The sequence below is a fragment of the Oncorhynchus keta genome, chromosome 19, assembly GCF_023373465.1.
Source record: "Oncorhynchus keta strain PuntledgeMale-10-30-2019 chromosome 19, Oket_V2, whole genome shotgun sequence".
NCBI lineage: Eukaryota > Metazoa > Chordata > Actinopteri > Salmoniformes > Salmonidae > Oncorhynchus > Oncorhynchus keta.
In genome coordinates this window covers 19,159,167-19,185,557 of record NC_068439.1, presented here as the reverse complement: position 1 = coordinate 19,185,557, position 26,391 = coordinate 19,159,167, and the positions used below count along the sequence as shown (strand labels likewise).

At 43.0% G+C, this 26,391-nt stretch overlaps 1 protein-coding gene across 4 annotated transcripts; it reads left to right on the top strand.

Moving 5' to 3' along the window:
- Window positions 1-25,643, top strand: LOC118370848 (collagen alpha-2(I) chain). 4 transcript variants are annotated; one of them, XM_052469960.1, is made up of 49 exons: window positions 1-197; window positions 1,450-1,451; window positions 3,373-3,408; window positions 3,955-4,038; window positions 4,922-4,978; window positions 5,889-5,933; window positions 6,136-6,189; window positions 6,376-6,429; window positions 6,618-6,671; window positions 6,808-6,861; window positions 7,499-7,552; window positions 7,985-8,029; window positions 8,388-8,486; window positions 8,768-8,821; window positions 9,216-9,314; window positions 9,508-9,552; window positions 9,931-10,029; window positions 10,159-10,212; window positions 10,319-10,426; window positions 10,554-10,607; window positions 10,737-10,835; window positions 10,978-11,031; window positions 11,257-11,355; window positions 11,641-11,694; window positions 13,366-13,419; window positions 13,525-13,632; window positions 14,446-14,490; window positions 14,908-15,006; window positions 15,286-15,393; window positions 15,674-15,727; window positions 15,840-15,893; window positions 16,828-16,881; window positions 18,198-18,251; window positions 18,545-18,652; window positions 18,998-19,051; window positions 19,161-19,214; window positions 19,682-19,843; window positions 20,166-20,273; window positions 20,560-20,667; window positions 20,795-20,848; window positions 21,201-21,308; window positions 21,688-21,741; window positions 22,160-22,267; window positions 22,558-22,611; window positions 22,705-22,812; window positions 22,957-23,203; window positions 23,617-23,801; window positions 24,095-24,337; window positions 24,597-25,643. In XM_052469960.1, exons 1-49 carry the CDS (start codon window positions 128-130, stop codon window positions 24,741-24,743), a joined length of 4,059 nt encoding a protein of 1,352 aa, XP_052325920.1. In that variant the 5' UTR covers window positions 1-127; the 3' UTR covers window positions 24,744-25,643. The 4 variants fall into 4 exon arrangements, with proteins under 4 accessions (XP_052325920.1, XP_052325917.1, XP_052325918.1 ...); XM_052469957.1 differs by lacking the exons at window positions 1-197; window positions 1,450-1,451; window positions 18,998-19,051 and having other exon boundaries at window positions 3,247-3,408; XM_052469958.1 differs by lacking the exons at window positions 1-197; window positions 1,450-1,451; window positions 14,908-15,006; ... (2 more) ...; window positions 15,840-15,893; window positions 16,828-16,881 and having other exon boundaries at window positions 3,248-3,408.
- The last annotated feature ends 748 nt before the right edge of the window (window positions 25,644-26,391 follow it).

The following is a 26,391-nucleotide window of genomic DNA, read 5'->3' as shown; positions in this document are numbered from 1 at the left end:
ATTATTCTAGCATCACGGCAGCAGGTTTCCGAGCTTGGAGTTATTCTAGTCACCACAACTGTATGCCTGCTTGAAGTAGTTAAAAACAGGGCACTGCAGCACAAGGAGTCTGCATGTCTGCTTAGACATGCTCAGCTTTGTGGATAACCGGATTCTGTTGCTGCTTGCAGTAACTTCATTGCTAGCATCATGCCAATGTAAGTTTGATATCTGCTTTTTGTCTTTTACCGAGGATTTTTGGTCCCGTTTTAAGAGTTCGGGAGGACTCTTATGCTTGGGTTTTTATTTGGAACTTACTTGGAAATCAACCCGAGGACAGCTAAAAGTTCTTTTGATGGCTTCCCTCTGGCTAACCCGTATAAAACCGATCGGATCCTGGTCATTTCGGTGGATTCTTCATTATTCTTCCGTGGATACAATTGTCAATTTGATTAGTCTCAGAGAGAGAGAGAGAAACGCCCTGATGAGAAAAAAAAACAGCCTTGAAGGAAGTTGTAATTTAGTGCTTTTTGAATAGATTTTAGAACAGTGGAACTACCAACATTTAGACTACAAATGGAATTTATCTGTAAACTCCTAGTATTAAAAGTTTGGGGCGTTGTACGTATTGTTTCAGGAGTCCAGGCAATTAACTTTTATTATAGGGAATTGAAAGGCCGCCCCCTAGTGGTCATATTGAATAGGATCCTTATTAACATCAAGCCTCTTCGATTTATTTTCTATAGAAATACATACATATAATTATTTCTACATATTATTGAAGTGACTTAGTGCAATGTATGACTCATTTTCTGGGCATTGTGGAAGATAAGGTTTTGCATAGTTAGGGTTAGGGCTAGGGCTATTTAGTTTGAAAAAAAGTTATTATCAGTATTATAAGAATATAATGCATTAGTTTCAAGCAATACATGACATTTGATTTATATTTACAAGTAATATAAATTGAAACAATATTTTCCATGATTATTTTATTTTTAGTGTCCAAAGGTGCCTCCTCGTGGTGAGGGCCTGACACCGTAGTATTTAAGAGGAGGTGCAATGCCACTCCATCATCAGCAGGGCAGGACCAAATGTAGAATAAATTACCAGTTGTTATGCCACATCAGATTGAGGACACCACTGAGGCTTAGTCATTTATACCAAATTGAACTCCTAAAAATGAAGGTATTGTAAAAAAAACAGCTTCTCACTTGAGTTATAGTTGTGCATCCACACCTAAAAACACAATACTTTTTTCTGGTCTCTCCACCACAGTGCCAAGTTGTTGTCCTTATGGGATGTGGCAGTACAGACCTGTGTTCACCTGACTGTTTTCTCGTTAGCTAGTGTTCGATTCACACTGAAATGAACAGTCAGTAGGATGTTGTGAACAATGCAGAAGATTCTAATGGTTTTTAGATACATTCCTGAGAGACAACTGCTGTTTAACTGTAGAAGCTAGTTTATTAGCAGTGTGTGTATTGAGCCAATGCTTACAGTACTATGGGCCCTAAAAAACTTCAGGCCTCCTGAAACCCAAATGTGTTGACTAACTGAATTAGCACATGTATGTGGCCAGCTTCTATCACTTTCACTTTTTGTTTATTTTGTCAGATAAGATTTTAGATTAATCTAATGTTAATCTTTATTCATACATTTGGATATAGGCTAATATCAGTTCCCTTGCATTTCATTGATTAGATCCAGTTCTGTGTATATTATACAACCACAGAATTCATACCAGTAATTTAGTCTGAAGGAAAAGAAGAGGGCGACTTGAATTGAACAAATGGTTGGAACATAGAAAGTGGATAAACATGTAGTCTGCTACAACAAAAAAATGATTGTACTTCATATGTCAGACATTTGTTTTTCCTAAAGTTATCATGTTCTAACTGAGTATCCCTTTTCCCCTCTCCTCCTCTTCCTCCTCTCCTCATCCTCCTCTTCCTCATTATTGCAACATCACAGCGGTTAGTACATGTGCATGATATTATCTATCAAGCAGCTTTTAGAAGATATTTTACCTTTTGCATCTTGTCTGTTCCAAATTCCAGCTGATATTCGGTGAAAAGATCCCTCTGTTGACAATTTGAGCGATCTCAACTATAGCAGACTGTTTCAGTTTCATTTTAGACTACCCCCTTTTTTATTCACTTTCTGCCAATGAATAGGTGAGGGTCCTATTGGTCAGGGCTAGTGTCAGTGAAAGTTAAAACCGCCCGTGCTGGTGCTGCTTTACCCATGGGACCACTGGGCACAAGATGTCCTTTAATAGGATCAGGAAGAGGTTTGAAAGCTAAACATTGCAGATACATTCCAGGCCAGCACTTCTCTGAGACCTAGTGAATATGGATCTTGGGATCAGTTTATCCTTTTAAATCATAACAAAAAACATTATGTGGACAGGGGGGACCTGATCCTAGATCAGCACTCCTACTATGATTTATTTTACAGTATGAAGGAAGTTTGGCCTGTTCAGAATTGCCTGGTATAGTTGAGATTGCTACAAATTGCTCACCTGGATATTGTATCTCAGCAGTTATATTGGCATTCTGATGTTTTAAAGGGGCAGTGGATCTAAAAGGTGAACTGATTATGATAGATTAGGGTTGATTGATTGACTGATTGGTCTATCCACCTGCATAGCCTACTGTCATCCAACATCAATCTGGATTTGGCTTTCAGCCAGTTAAACCAGCTCCATTGTGCTCTTTTAAACATCTCTCTGCAATTGTGAATAAGATAACATTAGATCTGTATGTGTTATGTGTTTGATATTTGTTGTAGTTATCTGCACGAGCATGTGGCTTTATAATATACATGTATGCATGTAATAATGTTTTGACACTGGCAATTAATATGCTTTGTTGGCAAATAAGAGGGATGAAAAAAGCTGATCTATAGTAGATATAGCCTACACGTTGAATGACATAAGAAATGTGGTGGAAAAGACTGAATAAATAAATCTTATATTTATTTATCTTATTTTCTATCCAGGGGGGACTCAAGGTGAGCAAACATGTTCTTATGTGTCATTTACTAGTATAGAAAAGTGTGGCATATCTGAACTTTGTGGCTCAGGCTCAAAGGTCAAAGATCAAATGTTGAGGCCTAGTCAGCATGCACTGTTGACTCATACAGTAAAGTTAATGTGTGGATATGCTTGTCCTTAAACCGTAAGGTCAAGTTTATGTACACATTACGTACACATACGTACACATTATGACACATATTGTGATACTACCTTCAAATGTATCAACATTGATGCATCATTCATTTGAGATTAGGGTCTATAACCTGCTCTGCTTGAGGCACTGATAAGCTTTTAAAACATATATTTCAGTCATCTGTCTTGTATGTTTGTCTGATTGAGATATTTTCCAACCATAGGGCCCAAGAGGAGCTAAGGGGCCTCGAGGTGACAGGGTAAGCAAATTAAACCCAGCTGTTTTGTGTGAACTTTAAAAATGCTTTGACATTTTCCTTGTTCAATAATTATTGTAATTTTCCATTGGTGTGTAGAGATTGTATGTTATGTGTCTGTAAGTCACTACACTTGTTTAAATACACATTTCTGAGAGGGCTACCCCGTGTGGCCACACCCCTTGTTGTCATGACACAGAGATCTAGATCCTCGATGTTGACAATAATATTATTGGATGTATTTTTACCCAGCTATAATATGAACATATTAGCAATTACATATTATTTTATATGATTTTAAATAAATTATACATGATGTAAATCATAGAAATGGTGTAGTTTTGCTTATGTAATATGTTTTCCCATTTCTCCATAGTGTAGGAGTATAGCACTTACAGTATGTCGCAGGACAGTACAATCACACCAGAAAGCAAAACAGAAAACAAAACTGAAATAGAAAGTCATCAACAACAACAGAAATATGTATAGAACATAAAGTATTTTAGCTCAGACTTTCTTTAATAGTAAGTATTTCTTTCTGTCTGATAGGGTCCCCAAGGTCCTAATGGAAGAGATGGTAAAGCTGGACTTCCCGGTGTTGCCGGCCCCCCTGGTCCCCCTGGACTTGGAGGAGTAAGTTCACCTATATTATTTTTACCACAAATGTCCTTACTTTTCTCTAAATGACTGACAGTTCTGTTACTCTAAAAATGTCCCTACTGTTCTCTAAATGACTGACAGTTCTGTTACTCTGAAAATATCTGACAGATCTGTAACTGAAGATTACCCTCATTTTCTCACTCAAAAAATTACTGACAGTTCTGTAACTCAGAAAATGTCATCCATTTTCTTCACTGGCTGTAATTTGTCCCTCAGAAGATGGCAGACATTTTTCACCCAACAACACCCATCTGCTCTGGTGTGTTTATCAGGCATGGCACTTGGTTCCTCTTTCAAATCAGCCATGTTAAGTGTTCAAAGTGTGCCTTACTCACTAGGGATGGGTTGAATTGGGTAGTCTTGACCCCATGACCTCATGCCCTGAGGAACTCTCATGACCTCATGCCCTGATGAACTCATACCCTGTTGACCTTTGACCCTGTGGTCTATGACCCTATGACCCCACAATGACCCTGTGGCACAGTAAAACATAAACATAGCTGCCAGTGCTGTTGTTACATAGTTACTACCATGTTATTACACACGACATGGTGATTGTAGGTTCAGTGAGTTTATATTATGAGATTATTTCGTTTTAGACCAAAAATAAATGTTCAATACTGGTACAGTTTGTCAATATTGTTCATTGTGGTTCATCATGCTTGACACTAAGGACTACTACTCTCATGTCTCAAGGCCCTCAACCGAACATCTGGGATTAACCAATGGAATTTATGACTACTATGCAATTATTATTTGTCACAATACATGTATATTATCATAATTATCTAGACATGGCTTTTATTCCTTGTTAATTTGTGTGCTAATGATTTGTGTCCCTTTTTTCTTTTGCCAGAACTTTGCTGCTCAGTTTGATGGAGGAAAGGGCAGTGACCCCGGACCTGGACCAATGGTGAGGCCCCAAATATACAAGAGGGAGGGGGTGACCATGAATTAACCCCAAATTAAACCCTCACCCCTTGGCACTATCCTGTAGCCCCCACCTACAAGGCACCAGCCCCTGGCACTGTCCCTATTTAGCCCATAGGCATATTCCCTTGGCACTAGCCCTTGCCTAGCCCTGGTCCCTAGGCACTTGTGTGGATCTGATAAGATGGATGTAAGCAAGTAATGTTGTGAAAATCCCACCTGGCCTATGAGAGGGCAAGGTAGAGTTATAACTGTAAGGCTTCTACCTATTCCCAATCTTCTCAGTGCCTATGGGTCTATATTGGAATTCAGCCAGAAACAACGTTGTGGAATAGATCATTGTAGATCATGCACTGTTATGCCACTGATCATAACCTCTTCATCGTCCTGCATGGAGCAGCTGCCAGAATATTACACCAAACTCTGGACATGATAGGTGCACTGCAGTTATTTCTTTATCTGTTGCTGTGACCCCTCTCATAGCTAAGTGTTTACCAATAGATACATAGATAATAATATATGTATCTATAATAATATATTATATTATTATAGATACATAGATAGCTAAGTGTTTACCAATAGAATACTAATTGGGTAACCAATTACCCTTATATTCTCTTCGAATTGTATTCCCCTTCCTCCCAAATTCTTTAAGATTTAATTTCAGATAAGATCTCATACATTTCATTTCAGATAAGACCTTATACATTTCTCGATTTTTATAGGCATGCGTTCCCCGATTTTATGCAAATGGGTTGCCATATTTCCAATTGCATTCCCCCATACACATATTTATATCGAAATTGGATGTGCACTTTCATTGAACAGTATTGAAATGATGTAGGTGCTTTTGTTTGATCTTATTTGAATCGGATTTGTCTTTCTCTCCTCAGGGTTTAATGGGATCTAGAGGACCCAACGGACCTCCCGGATCCCCTGTAAGTAGTTCACTAATGTAATATGTAATATGTCAAATGACTCAATGTTGTCTTTCTCTCATATAAACTCAACACAAAGGCCAGAAGGTCTTCTTGACTAAGTGACCTGGTCAGACCACATGGTCAGGATGGAATAACTCCTGGTTCTGCTCCTTACACCTAACTGATAAAATGGCTCACTGATGTGTCTTCCCATCAACAGGGACCCCAAGGATTCACAGGACACGCTGGAGAGCCTGGAGAGCCCGGACAGACTGTAAGATGAAACTCTAACCTAAACTGGCACACCTAATTTCATTAGTCAACTAATCATCAAGCCTTTTACTAATTGACACTACTGCACAGAAAGGCAATTTATAACTTAGAACCTAGAACTTAGAATGTGAAAGTGACCTTAACTCTGAACCCTGACCTCTGACCTCTGACCTCTCTCTCATCCAAGGGCTCCATTGGTGCTCGTGGACCCACTGGATCCGCTGGCAAACCTGGTGAGGATGTAAGTAAACAGTTAAAATCATCTGCATTATTTTGGTCTAACTTTTGAAATAATTAACTGTGGCACTACTTGCCTACTGGGGCGATAAGTGAATGTGGAAAATCTACAGACTCCAAATGCTACAAATGCTTTCATGATATTGGACCTACAGTATACACATCTAATGCAGCTTGTCTGTTCACTTGTAGGGTAACAACGGCAGACCTGGCAAGCCTGGTGACAGAGGTGGCCCCGGAACTCAGGTAAGGGCAATGTCCAGAGCTGACAGATTTGTTAACTAAATATACATTTGACACTAAATATGCATGAACCCACTAAGTGTTATCACTTAAAATATGCAGAGAAAGAGTTTTTCTAATCTCTTCTCTCGATCTGTAGGGTGCTCGTGGATTCCCCGGAACTCCTGGACTTCCTGGAATGAAGGGACACAGAGTGAGTATTTACATAAATACATGCTAGGCCCTGCCACTCCTAATATCTCCCCAACGCCTTCAGGTGGGTGCAATGCTCTGAAGGTTACATATAGAGGTGACTTATATAGAGCTGATGTGATTCCCTATTCCACATGACAGAGAAGCGTGTCTATTCTACGTAATACATTTCTATCTGGATGCTCTGTAATGTTGCACCTCACTGAATGTGACCCCGTCATGTTCTGAAAATATGTATCCCACACATCTCCACCTGCTTCCTCTTGCACACATATCCCTCATTTCAAATGACACCCTATTCCCTATTTAGAGCACTACTTCTAACCTATGTGGCCCCAGTCAAGTGCACTATGAAGGGAATAGCTTGTGATATGAAGGTAAAACTGTGGTGATTATGGGAAGTTAGGAGTTGTATCCCATGAAGCTGAGCGAAAATGCATCCCATATCAAATAGAATGCAAGAAGCAGAGATCTCTAGATAATGATCAAACCAAAAACTCCCTCAGTTAATCAATATGCTCTGAACGATATGGGGACAAAATATAATTTGATATACATATTTTACAGTTTTAATAGATTTTAGACTATAATAGTTGTGTATTGTCTCAGGATGCTAACCTGTTCTTGTTGTGCTCCAGGGTTACAATGGTCTGGATGGACGCAAGGGAGAGTCTGGTACCGCTGGTGCTAAGGTAACGTTGCAGCCACACCTTCCTCCATCACTTTGTGGGCTAGTTTCCCAGACACAGATTAGGCCTAGTCCAGAACTAGGAAACACTTTCAATGGAGAGATCCATTGTGCATGCTTTTTATTCCACATATAGGATTAATCTGGGTCCAGGAAACAGGCCCCGTAACACCTAAAAGTAAAGTGAGTTTCACATACAGTAGCACACGTTTAGTCTTGATCACTCTACGTTGATAGCAGTTACTCAAAGGTCAGTTCTTGTTTAACCACTAACATGCATAGTACTACGTATTTTTTCTAAATCTCAGAGAATACATTTTTTTAGGACACTCATGCTTACCAATCTAGATATGTCCCAAAGTTCAAACTCATCGTAACTTTCTACCTCCTATGAGTGCCTGTCATCTGAATACGTGTTCTTCTGCTTCTCACATAGGGTGAGACAGGTGCCCATGGAGCTAACGGAACCCCCGGACCAGCTGTAAGTTCACACACGACGTCACCCTTGTCTTTTCCCTCGTATTGTTCCCTAGAGGGGAATGTCAGCATCAGCATGTTGTCAGGTGCCAGGCAAGGCAAATGTACATGTATCACTAATGAAACATGTCACATGCATAGAGTCTGAATGTACCTCACAATGATTCTTTACCATTTGTCACATTCAAAAGACATTCACATAGCTGATTGCAAAGGACACACACAGTGGAGATGAGGACATCAATTGTACAACCAGGAATACATTATATACAACAAATTCTCAGTACATACAGACACATTACAAAATCCCAGTGCACTTGTCCTCAACCATTCTCTCTCTCTCTCTCTTACCCTCCCCCCAGGGTTCTCGTGGTCTGAATGGTGAGAGAGGGCGTGCCGGCCCTGCTGGACCAGCTGGTGCCCGTGGTGCTGATGGAAGCACTGGACCCGCCGGCCCTGCTGTGAGTCCGGCTCCCCTTTGACCCAATAACCTCTGACCCCTTAACCTAATGTATCACATACATGTGACCCCTCTGTTGTGTAATATAATGCCAGATAGAAGTCACTGTGCCTTTAGGCCCAAATCTGGTCCCTCCCCGAATCATAACCTAAATCATTACAGGTGGAAATGCTAAAACTGAAGTTAAATCATCTGCTTCTAGGGGTAGCTTCATCTAACACACTTTACTGTAACCCTTGACCTCTATTTAACTATGTCCTCTCTCTATTTCCTGTTTCACAGGGTCCTCTTGGAGCAGCTGGCCCCCCTGGTTTCCCTGGTGCCCCTGGCCCCAAGGTAAGTGTGATGTCATCATGGTCATCTCCAGAGCAGTTCTTCATTATCACAATCCTTAGTATATCATCCTTGGAACATCACCTGTAAAATGTCATCTGTAGAATATCATATACGTTATTAGTGTGGACACCAAGGAAGATTCACAGATTCACAGTTCTGGGAACTGTAAAGGCACATCTAAGAAGCTTTCTCCACACCCAAAACATCATAACTCTCTAATTGGTTATCACTATCCGGTAATCTGATTGGTTTACTGTAAAGGGGCCAATCACATTGACCAAACTACTGATTCCAAACATAGTATTCCCATGAGGATTTATATACCATAAAACATCTATACAACATCTATATAGCATCCTAAAACAGCCCACTGGATGGTGTGACTCTATTACAGGGAGAGATTGGAGGTGCTGGATCCAATGGCCCATCTGGACCTCAGGGAGGCAGAGGAGAGCCCGGTATCAATGGAGCTGTTGGCCCCGTCGGTCCCGTTGTAAGTATACACAGATACCAATAAACCACAACATTCTCACAGTGTGAAACATGTCGTATTGAAGGCTCTATCTTGGTTCTCTTTTCCTGATGTACTGTATGTAGCGTCATTATTTTGCATCATGGTTTCTTGTCGTCTTGGCACCTCCACACACTTGTCTGCAACACTCTCTTTCCTTCTCCTCTCCTTGTAGGGTAACCCTGGTAACAACGGTATCAACGGCGCCAAGGGAGCTGCTGTAAGTATTCTGGCCAGAGTTGCATTGTGGGTAGACTAGATTGACAGTTCAATGGTAATTTAGGGCCAGACAAGGGTCAAGATGTAAAATCTTGTTCACTTGATCCTTGAACTTGTACAGAGATATGAGTTATGAATGTAGCACAACAGCAAATATCACTCAAATAACATCAACAATGAATCACTTTAGCTTTGGAATTCATGATGTACAGAACTTATTTCAGTTGTTCCCACATTACATACATGTGATATTAGCCATTGGTAACTGTTATAGTGAAACCATTGGATGTTGGGTAATGTGATTAGGTAATGTTTATGCAGTAGGTCCTTCAGCTGTCTCCTTACTCATAATTTCTTCCATTCTGTGTGTGTGTTCTAGGGTCTCCCCGGTGTTGCTGGAGCCCCTGGTTTCCCTGGCCCAAGAGGAGGTCCCGGCCCCCAGGGCCCCCAAGGATCCACTGGAGCTAGAGGCCTTGGTGTGAGTACTGCTGGACCTAAAAACCAATGCAACAACACTTAACTTTATTCACAGAACATTTACTTTATTCACACAATCGGTATGAATATTGAGTGATTTGATCATGTTTCTGTGTTTCTTTGAATGCAGGGTGACCCTGGACCCTCTGGACAAAAGGGAGATTCTGGTGCTAAGGGAGAGCCAGTGAGTATCCATACTACTGCTATTTAGCAGTATAGGTATGCTCTAGCATTATGTCAATACATGGTGTGTTTGTGGCAGTCTCTAATGTCTCTGCTTTCTCCTTCAGGGTCACTCTGGTGTCCAGGGTGCCGCTGGTCCCGCTGGTGAGGAGGGCAAGAGAGGCTCAACTGGCGAGGCTGGTGCCACTGGGCCCGCTGGTCTGCGTGGAGCTAGAGTGAGTATATTATCCCAGACCCAGTTTACCAGACCCAGGCTAGGTAAATATTTTGTGGTGTGTTTGATATAAGTTGCAGATGAGTGGTTATGGTTGAATAATGTCTCGCTCTGTGTGTGTCTCGTAGGGAGGTGCTGGAACTCGTGGTCTGCCTGGTCTGGAAGGAAGAGGTGGTCCCATTGTAAGTTACCAAAAATATGATTTACCATTATGACAATTGTTCAAAAGCAGAAAAAAACGGACTTTTACCTTTTAATTTAGTGACTGTTTTGTACTCATGGGTTGCTCTTCCTCCTCCTCTCTCTGACAGGGTATGCCCGGAGCTCGTGGAGCCACCGGCCCTGCTGGTATCCGCGGAGCCCCTGGTGATGCCGGTCGTGCTGGCGAGTCTGGTCTGACTGGAGCCAGAGTAAGTGTTACACACACCCGTCAATCAAAATATTTGTATCAGATGTGTAATGGATTCTCTGATTGTCTAATCTCTGAACCAAATATAGCATGTGTTCTCTAGCTGTGATGCTGAATGACTAACAAGTTCTGTCTGTTTATAGGGCCTCCCTGGAAACTCTGGACAGGGTGGACCCCCAGGCAAAGAAGGCCCATCTGTAAGTGATCAAACATGTCATCTCCAATATTGATCCTTTCAAATGCTCTACATCATTTAAAAAAAAGTATACAATAAAACTGGTGCCATGGTAATGGATTGGTTTAAAGCACTTACATTGTGTTGGTGGTACGGTTACCCACCCCATCCACCACCAATGTTAACACCCACCTGGTGGTGGTGTGTCATATCTGATCCCTGTTGTTTTGTGTGTTTCCTCTTCCAGGGTGCTGCTGGTCTGGATGGCCGCACTGGTCCCCCTGGCCCAACTGGACCCAGAGGCCAGCCCGGTAACATCGGATTCCCCGGCCCCAAGGGACCTGGAGTAAGTAGAAACTGGAAGTAGAACCAGCAAGTAGAGATCTGCTCGAGGATGACTTGATAGCATAAGATTGGACCATGAGAGAGACAGCTAGGGTCTTGTTGCACTTCGCTATGGACAGATTATGATCTAAAGAGTAAAAAAGAAGTGATATTGAAGGATAAAATAAAATATGGACAGAATGATTTTAGGAGTAGAAAGAGTTGTACTTATCTTGATGATGGTCTGAACATCAACATGATGTTCATCTGACATTTCCATGCTCTCTTCTTCCCTTTCACCCTCCAGGGTGAGGCTGGCAAGGGTGGTGATAAGGGACCTACTGGTGCAACTGGTCTGAGAGTAAGTACCCCCGCATCCGACAACATTCATTACATTATCAACTCTCTACTGGTTTAAGAGTAAATACCCCCGCATCCGACAACATTCATTACATTATCAACTCTCTACTGGTCTGAGAGTAAATACCCCCGCATCCGACAACATTCATTACATTATCAACTCTCTACTGGTTTAAGAGTAAATACACCCGCATCCGACAACATTCATTACATTATCAACTCTCTACTGGTTTAAGAGTAAATACACCCGCATCCGACAACATTCATTACATTATCAACTCTCTACTGGTTTAAGAGTAAATACCCCCGCATCCGACAACATTCATTACATTATCAACTCTCTACTGGTCTGAGAGTAAATACCCCCGCATCCGACAACATTCATTACATTATCAACTCTCTACTGGTTTAAGAGTAAATACACCCGCATCCGACAACATTCATTACATTATCAACTCTCTACTGGTTTAAGAGTAAATACCCCCGCATCCGACAACATTCATTACATTATCAACTCTCTACTGGTCTGAGAATAAATACCCCCGCATCCGACAACATTCATTACATTATCAACTCTCTACTGGTTTAAGAGTAAATACACCCGCATCCGACAACATTCATTACATTATCAACTCTCTACTGGTTTAAGAGTAAATACCCCCGCATCCGACAACATTCATTACATTATCAACTCTCAACTGGTCTGAGAGTAAATACCCCCGCATCCGACAACATTCATTACATTATCAACTCTCTACTGGTTTAAGAGTAAATACCCCCGCATCCGACAACATTCATTACATTATCAACTCTCTACTGGTCTGAGAGTAAATACCCCCGCATCCGACAACATTCATTACATTATCAACTCTCTACTGGTTTAAGAGTAAATACCCCCGCATCCGACAACATTCATTACATTATCAACTCTCTACTGGTTTAAGAGTAAATACCCCCGCATCCGACAACATTCATTACATTATCAACTCTCAACTGGTCTGAGAGTAAATACCCCCGCATCCGACAACATTCATTACATTATCAACTCTCTACTGGTTTAAGAGTAAATACCCCCGCATCCGACAACATTCATTACATTATCAACCCTCTACTGGTCTGAGAGTAAATACCCCCGCATCCGACAACATTCATTACATTATCAACTCTCTACTGGTTTAAGAGTAAATACCCCCGCATCCGACAACATTCATTACATTATCAACTCTCAACTGGTCTGAGAGTAAATACCCCCGCATCCGACAACATTCATTACATTATCAACTCTCTACTGGTTTAAGAGTAAATACCCCCGCATCCGACAACATTCATTACATTATCAACTCTCTACTGGTCTGAGAGTAAGTACTCCCGCATCAGACAACATTCATTACATTATCAACTCTCTACTGTAAAAGGGAATTAATTTACTATTATGGTAGATATCTCTCAAATGTGCGGTTGGTAACGCTGAGTATCCTAAATCTGTGACCTCGTAGGACTGACAGGGCGCTAGCCAAACAGTCCAAACAAATGTATTACTTACTCTAGATTTATCGTCGGTCATTACAATAGAGTTGTGTTTCCTCAAATCATGAGTTCCAGGATAAACTCTGACCAAACTATCATGGATCATTGATCATTCACCTACCTCTCTCTCCCTGTCTCTGCTTAGGGAGGCCCCGGTGCTGATGGCAACAATGGAGCTCCCGGCCCAGCTGGAGTCGTTGTAAGTAGTCTGCACTATTTCATTTAAATACACACATGTAATAATTAGAATCTTATCTTACAGTGAACTGTATTTGATTGAACTTGATGCCATCCTCTTCTACAGGGTAACGCTGGTGAGAAGGGAGAGCAGGGGCCCTCTGGTGCACCAGGTTTCCAGGGTCTACCCGGCCCTGCTGGACCTGCCGGTGAGGCAGGCAAAGCTGGCAACCAAGTGAGTAACCAAACCTAAAACCTTGACCTGTAACACAAACCCAGTGTACATCCACAAACCTAGAACCTTGACCTGTAACACAAACCCAGTGTACATCCACAAACCTAGAACCTTGACCTGTAACACAAACCCAGTGTACATCCACAAACCTAGAACCTTGACCTGTAACACAAAGCCAGTGTACATCCACAAACCTAGAACCTTGACCTGTAACACAAACCCAGTGTGCATCCACAAACCTAGAACCTTGACCTGTAACACAAACCCAGTGTGCATCCACAAACCTAGAACCTTGACCTGTAACACAAACCCAGTGTGCATCCACAAACCTAGAACCTTGACCTGTAACACAAACCCAGTGTACATCCACAAACCTTGACCTGTAACACAAACCCAGTGTACATCCACAAACCTAGAACCTTGACCTGAAACACAAACCCAGTGTACATCCACAAACCTTGACCTGTAACACAAACCCAGTGTACATCCACAAACCTTGACCTGTAACACAAACCCAGTGTACATCCACAAACCTTGACCTGTAACACAAACCCAGTGTACATCCACAAACCTAGAACCTTGACTGTAACACAAACCCATTGTACATCCACAAAGCCATAACAAACCAACATCCACAAATGCATATATATTTCCACAATCACTAACAGCAAAATATGTTTTTGTTTATAGAAATGTTACCTCTTACTGTTTATTTCAGTATATTTTAATCATATTCTCACTATGTAATATTTTGACCTAACAAAGCATTGTTTTGTAATATTTTTAACTAACAAAGCATTAATCTCTCAACAGGGTATGCCCGGAGACCAGGGACTCCCAGGACCCGCTGGTGTCAAGGTATATCCTCACTCATGAATCCCTCTCACAGAACATTAAGTATGATCTGGTGGTCCTTCTGTGGCTCAGTTGGTAGAGCATGGTGCTTGTAACGCCAGGGTAGTGGGTTCAATTCCCGGGACCACCCATACGTAGAATGTATGCACACATGACTGTAAGTCGCTTTGGATAAAAGCGTCAGCTAAATGGCATATATTATTATATTATATTATCTTCTAACAGCTGGTCAACCAAACACATGTTTCTGTTCACCCATTTACCTGTACTCTTAAGTAGGACGAAGGCCCTATATAGGCCTTAACTAGACCCTATTTTTACAATTCACATCCACACACTTGTAATGTGTACATACTGTGGTGTGCCCATGACAGAGCACTGGAGCTGACTGTTGCCCTCTCTCTCTATGTCTGTACCTAGGGAGAGCGTGGAAACTCTGGTCCTGCTGGTTCTGCCGGATCTCAGGGAGCCATCGGTGCTCGTGGACCTGCTGGAACTCCTGGCCCCGATGGTGGCAAGGTGAGCACAGCTCTATGAAGGTCTTAGTAAACAAGGCCCAGAGTTTGTCCTGTTCACCTGGTCAGATCATATGGTCTGGAAATCCTCCTGACCCTACAGTCGGTATAAACAAAATATATGAACGATAGCTCTGATAGTACTGGTGTATTCTGTATGAGAAATAGACCACTGTTCTTTTAAGCACTGTAGTCAGATGAAGCTCCTAACCACTCACGAGCTTGCTCCATGAGTTGGATCGCTTATAGGTGGAACCATTCTTCACCAATGTCTCTGTTTCAGGGAGAGCCTGGTTCTGTCGGCATTGTTGGTGCCGCCGGACACCAAGGACCCGGTGGTATGCCCGGTGAGCGCGGTGCTGGTGGTACTCCCGGACCCAAGGGTGAGAAGGTAAGTCCCCCCAGAATATGCCGCCTGCAAACATATAAAAAAGTTACATTTCACAAGAAAAACAGAAATCATGTGAAAAGTTGTATAAAAGCTATAATTGATGTCAATTATAATTTCTGATATGCTGATGTGAAATGCAGTGCTTGATAAAGTTGTCCTACAGTACAAACACTGGGAGAATTTGAAATACTGATTTTATCTGATAGACCTAGACTAAAAACAACTGTATATAATGGCTATTTTAAAGGAGTAACATGTCTTTTCCCCCTTTCCAATCTAGGGTGAGGGCGGACACAGAGGACTTGAGGGTAACATGGGAAGAGACGGCGCCCGTGTAAGTTCCTCTCTCCTAATGTGGTCACTTTCACAATGAAAACAACATCCAATTCATTGTTATTCTGTCTCTATTGGGTTTTAGTCTGACTTTACCTTGTGTCTCTTTCTAGGGTGCCGCCGGACCAAGTGGACCCCCTGGACCTTCCGGTGCTAATGGTGAAAAGGTAAACAGCCTGAATATCGGCTCCTTTAACTTCAACACATGAAAGGATATCTAAGGATGAAGGAAATACGTTGGTTCAGATGATGAGAAATAATGTGGGGCTCACTTAGGGAAGATTTGTCAACGATTGTGCATTTCCAAGACATCCAAGATGGAGTAGGCCTAATGTTCACTGACCTTCAGAGGTGCAATGATGTCCATGGCCAATTCAAGACTCTTTGGCTTGACCTTTAGAGGAGCAATGATGTCAATGGCCATTTCAAGACTCTTTGACTTGACCTTCAGAGGAGCAATGATGTCAATGGCCGTTTCACTCTTTGGCTCTCCACAAGTGATCAAGATATGGACTGGACCATATTGTCGAGTGTGGTCATTCTGAATATTTGGACAACAACAAATGCCTGTCTACTCCAAACCAAAGAGAAGGACTATGAGCACACCACCTGCCACAGCTTGTGAAGCTAGAATCTCAACCTCGCCATCTGCTGGGCAGTTTGCAGTTGCACACTGCTGAGGTCACAACAGCTGATGTCATCTCCAAAGGATGGAAACCAGGGTCATGTTCAGGAGGGTACACCATACCGCTCACCCATATTTTTTTTAACATTTTGCATCGGAAAACAGAAAGTAGCATTTCTAATTGGACAATCACCACCCTGTTTCAAAACATTTTCGCTGGACATGAACCTGGCAGAAAGCACACTGCCTGGACACCTGCTCCATTATACATGATCATACTTCAAACTCATCTACCAGCATATGGCAGTTGATGATGGTAGTCATAGTAACAACTATTTTTCCATTTTTGGAAACAATTAGTCAATACACTTAAATACTGGATATTCTGTGGAACTTGAAGGTCTAGGGTTGACTGATCAAAGTTATACAGACTGGATTGATTCAGCCCACACATTCTCATCTTTGCTCTCTTTCAGGGTGAGTCTGGCTCCTTCGGCCCTGCCGGACCTGCTGGTCTTCGTGGACCCAGTGTAAGTACCTACAAACACTTGTATAACACATTATAACACATCTATAACACATTATCACACATCTATAACATATTATAACACGTCTGCTCATCACCCCTCATCAAAGGAATTAAGGACTAACATGATCTAATATTCAGAATATCTACCCAATATAGACGCTATATCAGTCAACACTATCATGTTGTTAGGTTCTAAACAAACAGAGTAAAAACTCAAACAGACGACTAGAAAAATCTCATACCAAGTTCATTCAACCCACTGGGTGCTTCAGCAATAAACACAACATACAAGTCACACAAGCATATTTATGCCTTCTGACTAGGCGGAGTCACCTCCTAGTATGTCTAAGATAAACAATCTGTCTCTGTTGCTAGGCAGGAACTCAGCCTGTTCCTCTTACTGCTGTTGTCATAGCCGTGTGTGTGATAGGACTGTAGTTAGGTGGGCTTCGGGGAGGGCCCCTTTGGCCCCCCTCCCAGAGGTTTCTTCTCTCCAACTGTTTACCTTATCTCGAGTTGAGTTCCACATCCTAGTTCTACAGGAACTGGCCTGCCTTTATCAGGAACTGAGACTAGACTTTTGCTCTTTACCTCCTTCTGTATAAATATTAATTTTCAGCAATAAAATGTTTGAACAGACAGAAACTTTCTGTACTGCCCCTTGTCTGACACAGTAACTTTCTGTACTGCCCCTTGTCTGACACAGTAACTTTCTGTACTGCCCCTTGTCTGACACAGTAACATTCTGTACTGCCCCTTGTCTGACACAGTAACTTTCTGTACTGCCCCTTGTCTGACACAGTAACTTTCTGTACTGCCCCTTGTCTGACACAGTAACTTTCTGTACTGCCCCTTGTCTGACACAGTAACTTTCTGTACTGCCCCTTGTCTCACACAGTAACTTTCTGCACTGCCCCTTGTCTGACACAGTAACTTTCTGCACTGCCCCTTGTCTGACACAGTAACTTTCTGCACTGCCCCTTGTCTGACACAGTAACTTTCTGTACTGCCCCTTGTCTGACACAGTAAGTTTCTGTACTGCCCCTTGTCTCACACAGTAACTTTCTGTACAGAGTTCCTAGTCACCCTTCATTGACCCCAACATATACATTTCTTATAGATGTAAAGTAATCAATAAATTCTAGTATGGCGACAGGAATAAGTATATTTCAAGAGAGAATCCAACAATGTCATGTTATATCAGTGTCTAGTTGATGCTTGATTATCTGTCTGGATGGTTGGATGGATGTGTAGATCTCTACTGTACATGGATGGGCTCCTCTGACCGTTTGCCTCTGTGTTCCTGCTCTGATTTAGGGAGAGCGTGGAGAGGGTGGACCTGCTGGGCCTCCCGGCTTCGCCGGACCCCCTGTAAGTACTCATTCGGTTGATACCCTGAAACCACACACAAACACGTCACATACATGTATGCATCAAAATATAGTGATGTTCTTTAACATGGAAACACACACGCAAACTCACTCCTTCACTGACCGATGTATGGAAACACACACGCAAACACACACACTAATTCACTGTCTGACAGACTAATACACACACATACACAAACTAGTGTGCACACACCTTTACACACACTACCTCGTGTTTCTGCAGCCTTTGTTCTGTGGGCTCTGTTCTGACCCATGTCTGTGCATCCCATGCAGGGTTCTGATGGTCAGTCTGGCCCTAGAGGAGAGAAGGGACCCGCTGGTGGAAAGGGAGATGTCGGCCCCGCCGGCCCTGCTGGACCTTCTGGCCAATCTGGACCTTCTGTAAGTCACTTACTTAGTTGGCCCTCTTAATTCCAGTGTGTGACACACAGCCCATTCTTACCACCTACTTCAATGGGAATCCACTGAATCATTCACACAGACAATTATATGCAGTACATGGTCCTGTTTGGCTTAGGTGGTAAAGTATGGTGCTTGCACTGCCAGGGTTGTGGGTTTGATCCCGGGGCCACAAATATGTAAAATGTATGCAGGCATGACTAAGTCACTTTGGATAAAAGCCTCTGCTAAGTGGCAAATGTTATTATTCCAAGATGTACATCCTCACTGGGAATGATATCCTCTACTTGTGAAGATGATGCAAACTGACTTCCTGTGCTTGTCTAGGGTGCTAGCGGACCCGCTGGTCCTCCTGGTGGTCGTGGTGATGCTGGACCTTCTGTAAGTACTGTCACTGATATCACACACAACGACACCCCATATCTCTGTGACCTTGGCTGCTTTCTAACCTTTCTAACCTTTGACCTTTGTGTGTGGTCTTTCTCATCAGGGTCTGACCGGTTTCCCTGGTGCTGCCGGTAGAGTTGGAGGCCCCGGTCCCGCTGTAAGTGCGGCAGTAGTGTTAACACACACACACGGAGGTGCCATTTTGTACAGATGTAGGATCTTAATTTGATCACCCTGTTGCAAGATAACTTTTACACATTTAAAACGTGTGGTGTGTTTGAGGTTTAAAAAGGCTTCTTAAGTCTGTAATTTAGACTTTGACATTCCCTGACAAAGAAATGATCAACCTCTACAAAAATGTGCATTCATAATAATCCACATTTCCTATTGCTGCAGGTTTATTTTCTTGCTATAGCAAATTGGCTAGAATTAAGAGCCTACATCTGTACTTAGAAGCAATATCATGCTGTCTAGACATCATGTAGTTATTCAAACCCCTTGTGTTCATATTTCACTCATGTCAGTCTCTTATCAGTGATAACATCCTGGCTGATTCTGAACAAACACAGATACTTCTCCCACTTTTTATTCTCAACAACCACCTGTCCTCTTCCCTACACACAGGGTATTTCTGGGCCCCCTGGCTCCGCCGGTCCCGCTGGCAAGGATGGCCCTCGTGGTCTCCGTGGTGATGCTGGCCCCGGTGGACCTCAGGGAGAGCAGGGAGTTGTTGGACCCGCTGGTATCGCTGGAGACAAGGGACCCAGTGGAGAGAGCGGTCCTCCCGTAAGTCATCATAACTCCCATTGAGGCCTCTCAGTAAGCTTCTCCTCAATAAAGGATTTATGCTGTGGCTTTCACTAGCCTGGTTCCAGATCTGTTTGTGCTGTTTTGTCATAGGACCATAGGAGTTGGCAAAACAGCACAGAACCATTCTGGGACCAAGCTAGCTTTTCATTAGGTCTCAAAGCGTTTTACATTGTTTGGGCTGCATAACAAAACACCCCCATTCACCACTAATGGCGATGACGGGGGAAAGTGATTGTGTTTCTTTCTCTGTTCTCTGCTTTTCTCCACTCTCACCTCCTGATCTCCTGTCCCTGTTCAGGGTGCTCCTGGTACCGCTGGACCCCAAGGTGTGCTCGGACCCTCTGGCTTCGTTGGTCTGCCTGGTTCCCGTGGTGACAAGGGTCTTCCTGGCGGTCCTGGTGCTGTGGTGAGAACATCACACCTTCTGTTTCAAAACATTATTCAAACTGCCCTAGCAGACAAATCCGGCCACAGAACAAACAAGAGGGCTCTGTAAAAATAGCAATTTGTCATATTTTATGGGAATGATTTTGATCAAATGGGGCAAATTACAGTTCTATTCCAGACAGGTGGAGCCCAGACAACCAGATGTGTTTGTGCTGCGATCCATTGAGTTATGGATACAGTACATAGTTACTTACTATGGTATGTGTTTGTACTGTGTTGACCCTGTGATACTCTGTGCCATTCAGGGTGAGCCTGGTAGACTTGGACCTGCTGGTGCCTCTGGACCCCGTGGTCCCTCTGGTAACATTGGCATGCCCGGTATGACTGGTACTCAGGGAGAAGCTGGACGTGAGGTAAGGTTTGATGTGTTAAACAAGTACTCAGAGCCTGTATTCTAGATACATGGCCCAAATCCTACATTTTAGTTCACCCACAATTCCCATGGCAACACAATTAACATGCTATTGTGTCACCCCACAGGGTAACTCTGGCAACGATGGACCTCCCGGTCGTCCCGGAGCTGCTGGCTTCAAGGTACACTCTCTGTCAGTTATGCTGTAGGGTGAAGTTGCCCCTAGATGCTAATCTAGGGTCCGTTTAGCATTTTCCCCTCTAATGGTTAAGGTTACGATTGGTAGAGGGGAAACTGATCCTAGATTGCTACCTTGGGAAAACTTCACCCCGGAGTGTAATTTATACCTCACAGTACTGAAGGCACTGTTCACCTGAGGTGAATTCAGGACTAAATCCATCTTGTAGTGGAGTGGAAATGTTCCCTTGGGCTTCCATTTTACAAACTTCATCTCAGGAACATGTTAAGTTCATATGAATATCAGTTAAAACTATAATGTCTTGAACTTTCAACTTTGAATCTTTAACTTTGCAGGGTGACCGTGGTGAGCCTGGTTCTCCTGGAGCCCTTGGAAGCTCTGGTCAACCTGGACCCAACGGACCCGCTGGCTCCGCTGGCAGACCTGGAAACCGTGGAGAGTCTGTAAGTGCCCCCCCCCCTACCCGAATTGGACCCCCTGAACAGGGTTGACGAAGGGCACGTTTTACCTGGTTTCTAGAAGGAGGACGGTGGAGTCCATGTTAGCAATGTCATGGTGTTACAGTATTTCCCATGAGGCTCCTTCTTCACATACCCATATAACCTCTGTAACTATTCCCCAGGTCATTAGTGGAAATGAGAATGTGTTCTCAGTCAACTTACCTGGTAAAATTAGGGTTAAATAAATACTACAATAATTATAGAAAAAAAGCATTCACATGAAACAGAAACATCACTTCTACTCTACACAGAAGAATGGTTCCTGTGGTTCTATCTCTAGCATGCTGATGTGGATATATCTTCTCCCTCTCTGCCTCTATAGGGCCCCACTGGAAATGGTGGTCCCGTCGGTGCTGCTGGTGCTCGTGGTGCCCCCGTGAGTACCCTGTCCAACCTCATCTTGACTCGGACTGCTGAATTAGAACTCCACTAATCATTTCAACTATCTTAGTGCATCACCGTAGCCTAGTTGTGCCTATACTGTAGACTATACTGTAGCCATAGCCTAGTTGTGCCTATACTGTAAGACTATACTGTAGCCATAGCCTAGTTGTGCCTATACTGTAGCCATAGCCTAGTTGTGCCTATACTGTAAGACTATACCGTAGCCATAGCCTAGTTGTGCCTATACTGTAAGACTATACTGTAGCCATAGCCTAGTTGTGCCTATACTGTAGCCATAGCCTAGTTGTGCCTATACTGTAAGACTATACTGTAGCCATAGCCTAGTTGTGCCTATACTAAATGTGAAATAACACACCTGTGTTATGGTTCTGTGTCTCTTTGTGTTGTAGGGCCCTGCTGGTCCCCGTGGAGAGAAGGGTGGCGCTGGAGAGAAGGGAGACAGAGGCATGAAGGGTCTGCGTGGACATGGTGGTCTCCAGGGAATGCCCGGACCTAATGTAAGTCATCATGACTGCTGTGACCATCCATTCTCCATCCATTAAGATCAATTCAATATGATCTAATCTCATATCCTTAAATATCCCATCCCATATGCCCAAGTTTGTATTGGCTTCACCATTTCATTTAGAGACGCCTTATAGCCACTTCACGTAAATATCTGAATAATTTGCAGTACGACAATGTTCTTATGCTGTAGCTACTCCTGAGCTAACCGTATCTCTCCCCTACAGGGACCAACTTTAGCTACCCCTGAGCTCTCCTGTCTAATCATATCTCTCCCCTACAGGGACCATCTGGTGAGACTGGCTCTGCTGGTATCACTGGACCTGCTGGACCCAGAGTAAGTAACTATTACTATCCACATCAAACGCTTCCTCCATTGTATCTTCCAACTAGACAGATACATGTATTTGACACCTCTCATTGTCTCTAGGGCCCCGCCGGACCCCATGGTCCCCCTGGTAAGGATGGTAGAGCTGGAGGTCATGGTGCTATCGGACCTGTTGGACACCGTGGTTCCCCTGGACATCTTGGACCTGCTGTGAGTATATCTAGTACTCACATAACTGCCTCAGTCAGCCAGTCAGCCAAATGCCACAGAATTGGTGACAAAGGGGAATGATTGTTTAAGGTGTGAAGGCAGACACTAGTTGTTAACATAGCAACTCTCTTCTCTCGCCCACAGGGTCCACCCGGCTCTCCTGGTCTTCCCGGACCCGCAGGTCCCGCTGGTGGTGGATATGACCAGTCTGGTGGATACGATGAGTACAGAGCCGATCAGCCCTCTCTCAGGGCCAAGGACTACGAGGTGGACGCCACCATCAAGTCCCTGAACTCCCAGATCGAGAACCTGCTCACCCCCGAGGGCTCCAAGAAGAACCCCGCCCGTACCTGCAGAGACATCCGACTCAGCCACCCCGAATGGAGCAGCGGTGAGTTGGTGGCACAAACATCGGTCTTTCTCTTCATTGATAGTTTGACTCACTGAGTTGCCACAGAACCCTCACACTCTCTTTGTAAACTCTTAACCACTAAAATCTGTAATTCGTTCTAGTCTCAACACAGACTAACTTTCCATATCTTTATCTCTGTAAGTCGCTTTGGATAAAAGCGTCTGCTAAATGGCTATTATTATTTATCTATCACCCTACATGTCACTATCAATACTCTCCTTGAGCGATCAAACCCATACAATAGACAGTATCATGTTGAATAGTAATAATAACCTGAAACTCAAAACACAAACAACACCTAAACACAGCAAAACCCCAGTGAAGTATTACTACTAGAAATCATAACATTATCAATGATAATCAATGTCATTCTTTCTTGTACTCTCCTGCAGGTTTCTACTGGATCGACCCCAACCAGGGCTGCATCGCTGACGCCATCAAGGCCTACTGTGACTTCTCCACCGGACACACCTGCATCCACCCTCACCCCGAGAGCATCGCCCGCAAGAACTGGTACAGGAGCTCTGAGAACAAGAAGCACGTCTGGTTCGGCGAGACCATTAACGGTGGTACTGAGGTGAGCGGACTGAACCTGCACTGATTCTAATGACAAGAGCAGACAGTTTGAACATCTGAGAGGAAGATAAATTGATGTGATTGGTACACCAGTTTGATTCTAGGCATATTTTAGTAGTATTGTATAGACCCATGTTATTGGCTTACATTCATCTCCAGCACCATAAACCTGATTGCATTGGTTTCATTTGAAAGAGATCATCAGATCTCTGATTCTTCACCCAGGTTTTTCTCTAAATGCTTGATACTGCACCTTGACAGTGATCCTGTCTTAACTCCTATGTTGTTTCTCAGTTTGCTTACAACGACGAGACCCTGAGCCCTCAGAGCATGGCCACACAACTGGCCTTCATGCGTCTCCTGGCCAACCAGGCTACACAGAACATCACATACCACTGCAAGAACAGCGTGGCGTACATGGACGGAGAGAACGGCAACCTGAAGAAGGCTGTGCTCCTGCAGGGTTCCAACGACGTGGAGCTGAGGGCCGAGGGCAACAGCCGTTTCACTTTCAACGTTCTGGAGGACGGCTGCACTGTAAGTCCCCTTTCTTTTACCCTGCAATGTCTGGAACAATAGCTTTGTTCATTCTCTCTCTGTGTTCACTCCCACAAGTAGATACAGTGCATGGTAGAAGGGTGAACTCAGGGTAGTTTTCTGTAACTTCCTGGTTAGTGAAAGAGTTAGGAACCTGACTCTTTATTTAAAGTATCATAGGTTTCTACTGATATCAAGATATGATATACTGAGTGCACTATTCTGATACATGGTTTCTCCTTTCATCCTACCTCTGCAGAGACACACTGGCCAATGGAGCAAGACAGTCATTGAATACAGAACAAATAAACCATCTCGCCTGCCCATCCTCGACATTGCACCTTTGGACATTGGTGAAGCTGATCAAGAGTTTGGTTTGGACATTGGCCCAGTCTGTTTCAAATAAATAGACTCATGATAAATTAAAAAAAGGGAGAAAGAAAGAAAAAAAGAATCTCTGCCCTTTGTGTTTTTTTTTTTAATACTGAATGCTCATTTCCTCTGCGCATCCACTTGCTTAAGCTGGGCTCTATCGGAGAGAACCAATGGACTGAACGGAGCTTTGTGCAATGCAAATTAATACAGCAGCCCAAAGAGACGCGGGAAAACACCATGTTGTGGAACATGTCAACATTTTGTAAAAAATCTAATAAGTGTAATAAAAACGCTGAAAGTATGCATCACTTTGTGGTCTTTGTATATCTTCCAAAGAGGAGGTTTAAAACCACATTTTTTTTTTATAAAAAAAAAAAGGTTGAAGCTACCTCATGCCTGTGTTTTAGAAAATTCTATTGAGAAGCTGTCTGATCCACAACGTAGATGTTACGAACTCTACGGCTTCAAGCTCTGTCCTGTATCAAAGGTGCTGAATTACTTGAAGCAGAGATCTATGGTGCTAAACATGCAGCTGTGGAAAAGCAGGAAACCACTCATTCTCACTGTGTTACTTTGTATTGACTTTGAGTCTTGCACAGGTCCCCCTGATAAACCCCATTTTAAGCAGGTGGAATTTTCCTAAATCTGGTCTGTTTGTCTGGTTTTGACTTTGTTTCTGGTTTTTTAAATATTTTTTTTTTGTCTTGGAAGTTTTGTTTTCTTTTTGTTCAGACATTTTACTCCTTCAATTCCCCCTATCAATGCAGTGTTCATGCTGACAGCACATTATTTTATCCATTTTTAATGGATTTTAGGCGGCCTCTCTCTCAAAACCACAAAGTTTATTGTACCTATTTTGTATATGTGAGATGTTTAAATAAAGTGTGAAAGTTCTGAAATAAAGCATGTCCAATGTTCCAAAACGACACCATTCAATGACTAAAGTGCTTTCATGTTTTACGATGATGATATTATTAAATGAGGTTGGAGTTGAAAGATTGTTTTGTGTTTTTGGTGATATATATAGAACTTAACTCTTCCTTCCACATCATCTTCACGACCAAGAGGAGAATACAAAGACCCTGCCAGTATGCAAGTAGCTTCTTTAATCATCATTATGTATTTTCTATCAGTAAACCAAACACCTTTTTTCAATAGATTAAGAATCAAATAGCCCAACAAGTACATGAAAACGGATGTCTGTTTACAAATGTAGCGTTCACCACAGCTAACACAGGCCAACAGTAGGCTACAACATCCACCATAGCTAACACAGGCCAACAGTAGGCTACAACATCCACCATAGCTAACACAGGCCAACAGTAGGCTACAACATCCACCATAGCTAACACAGGCCTACAGTAGGCTACAACATCCACCATAGCTAACACAGGCCTACAGTAGGCTACAACATCCACCATAGCTAACACAGGCCTACAGTAGGCTACAACATCCACCATAGCTAACACAGGCCAACAGTAGGCTACAACATTCACCATAGCTAACACAGGCCTACAGTAGGCTACAACATCCACCATAGCTAACACAGGCCTACAGTAGGCTACAACATCCACCATAGCTAATACAGGCCTACAGTAGGCTACAACATTCACCATAGCTAAAACAGGCCTACAGTAGGCTACAACATTCACCATAGCTAAAACAGGCCTACAGTACGC

Bases quoted from the DNA above. Each gene is read 5' to 3' on its own strand.
- LOC118370848 (XM_052469960.1), top strand. From the start codon at position 128: ATGCTCAGCTTTGTGGATAACCGGATTCTGTTGCTGCTTGCAGTAACT. The intron at 9,315-9,507 runs GTAAGTATACAC...CTCTCCTTGTAG, and splicing joins TTGGCCCCGTCGGTCCCGTT to GGTAACCCTGGTAACAACGG. The intron at 11,695-13,365 runs GTAAGTACCCCC...GTCTCTGCTTAG, and splicing joins CTGGTGCAACTGGTCTGAGA to GGAGGCCCCGGTGCTGATGG.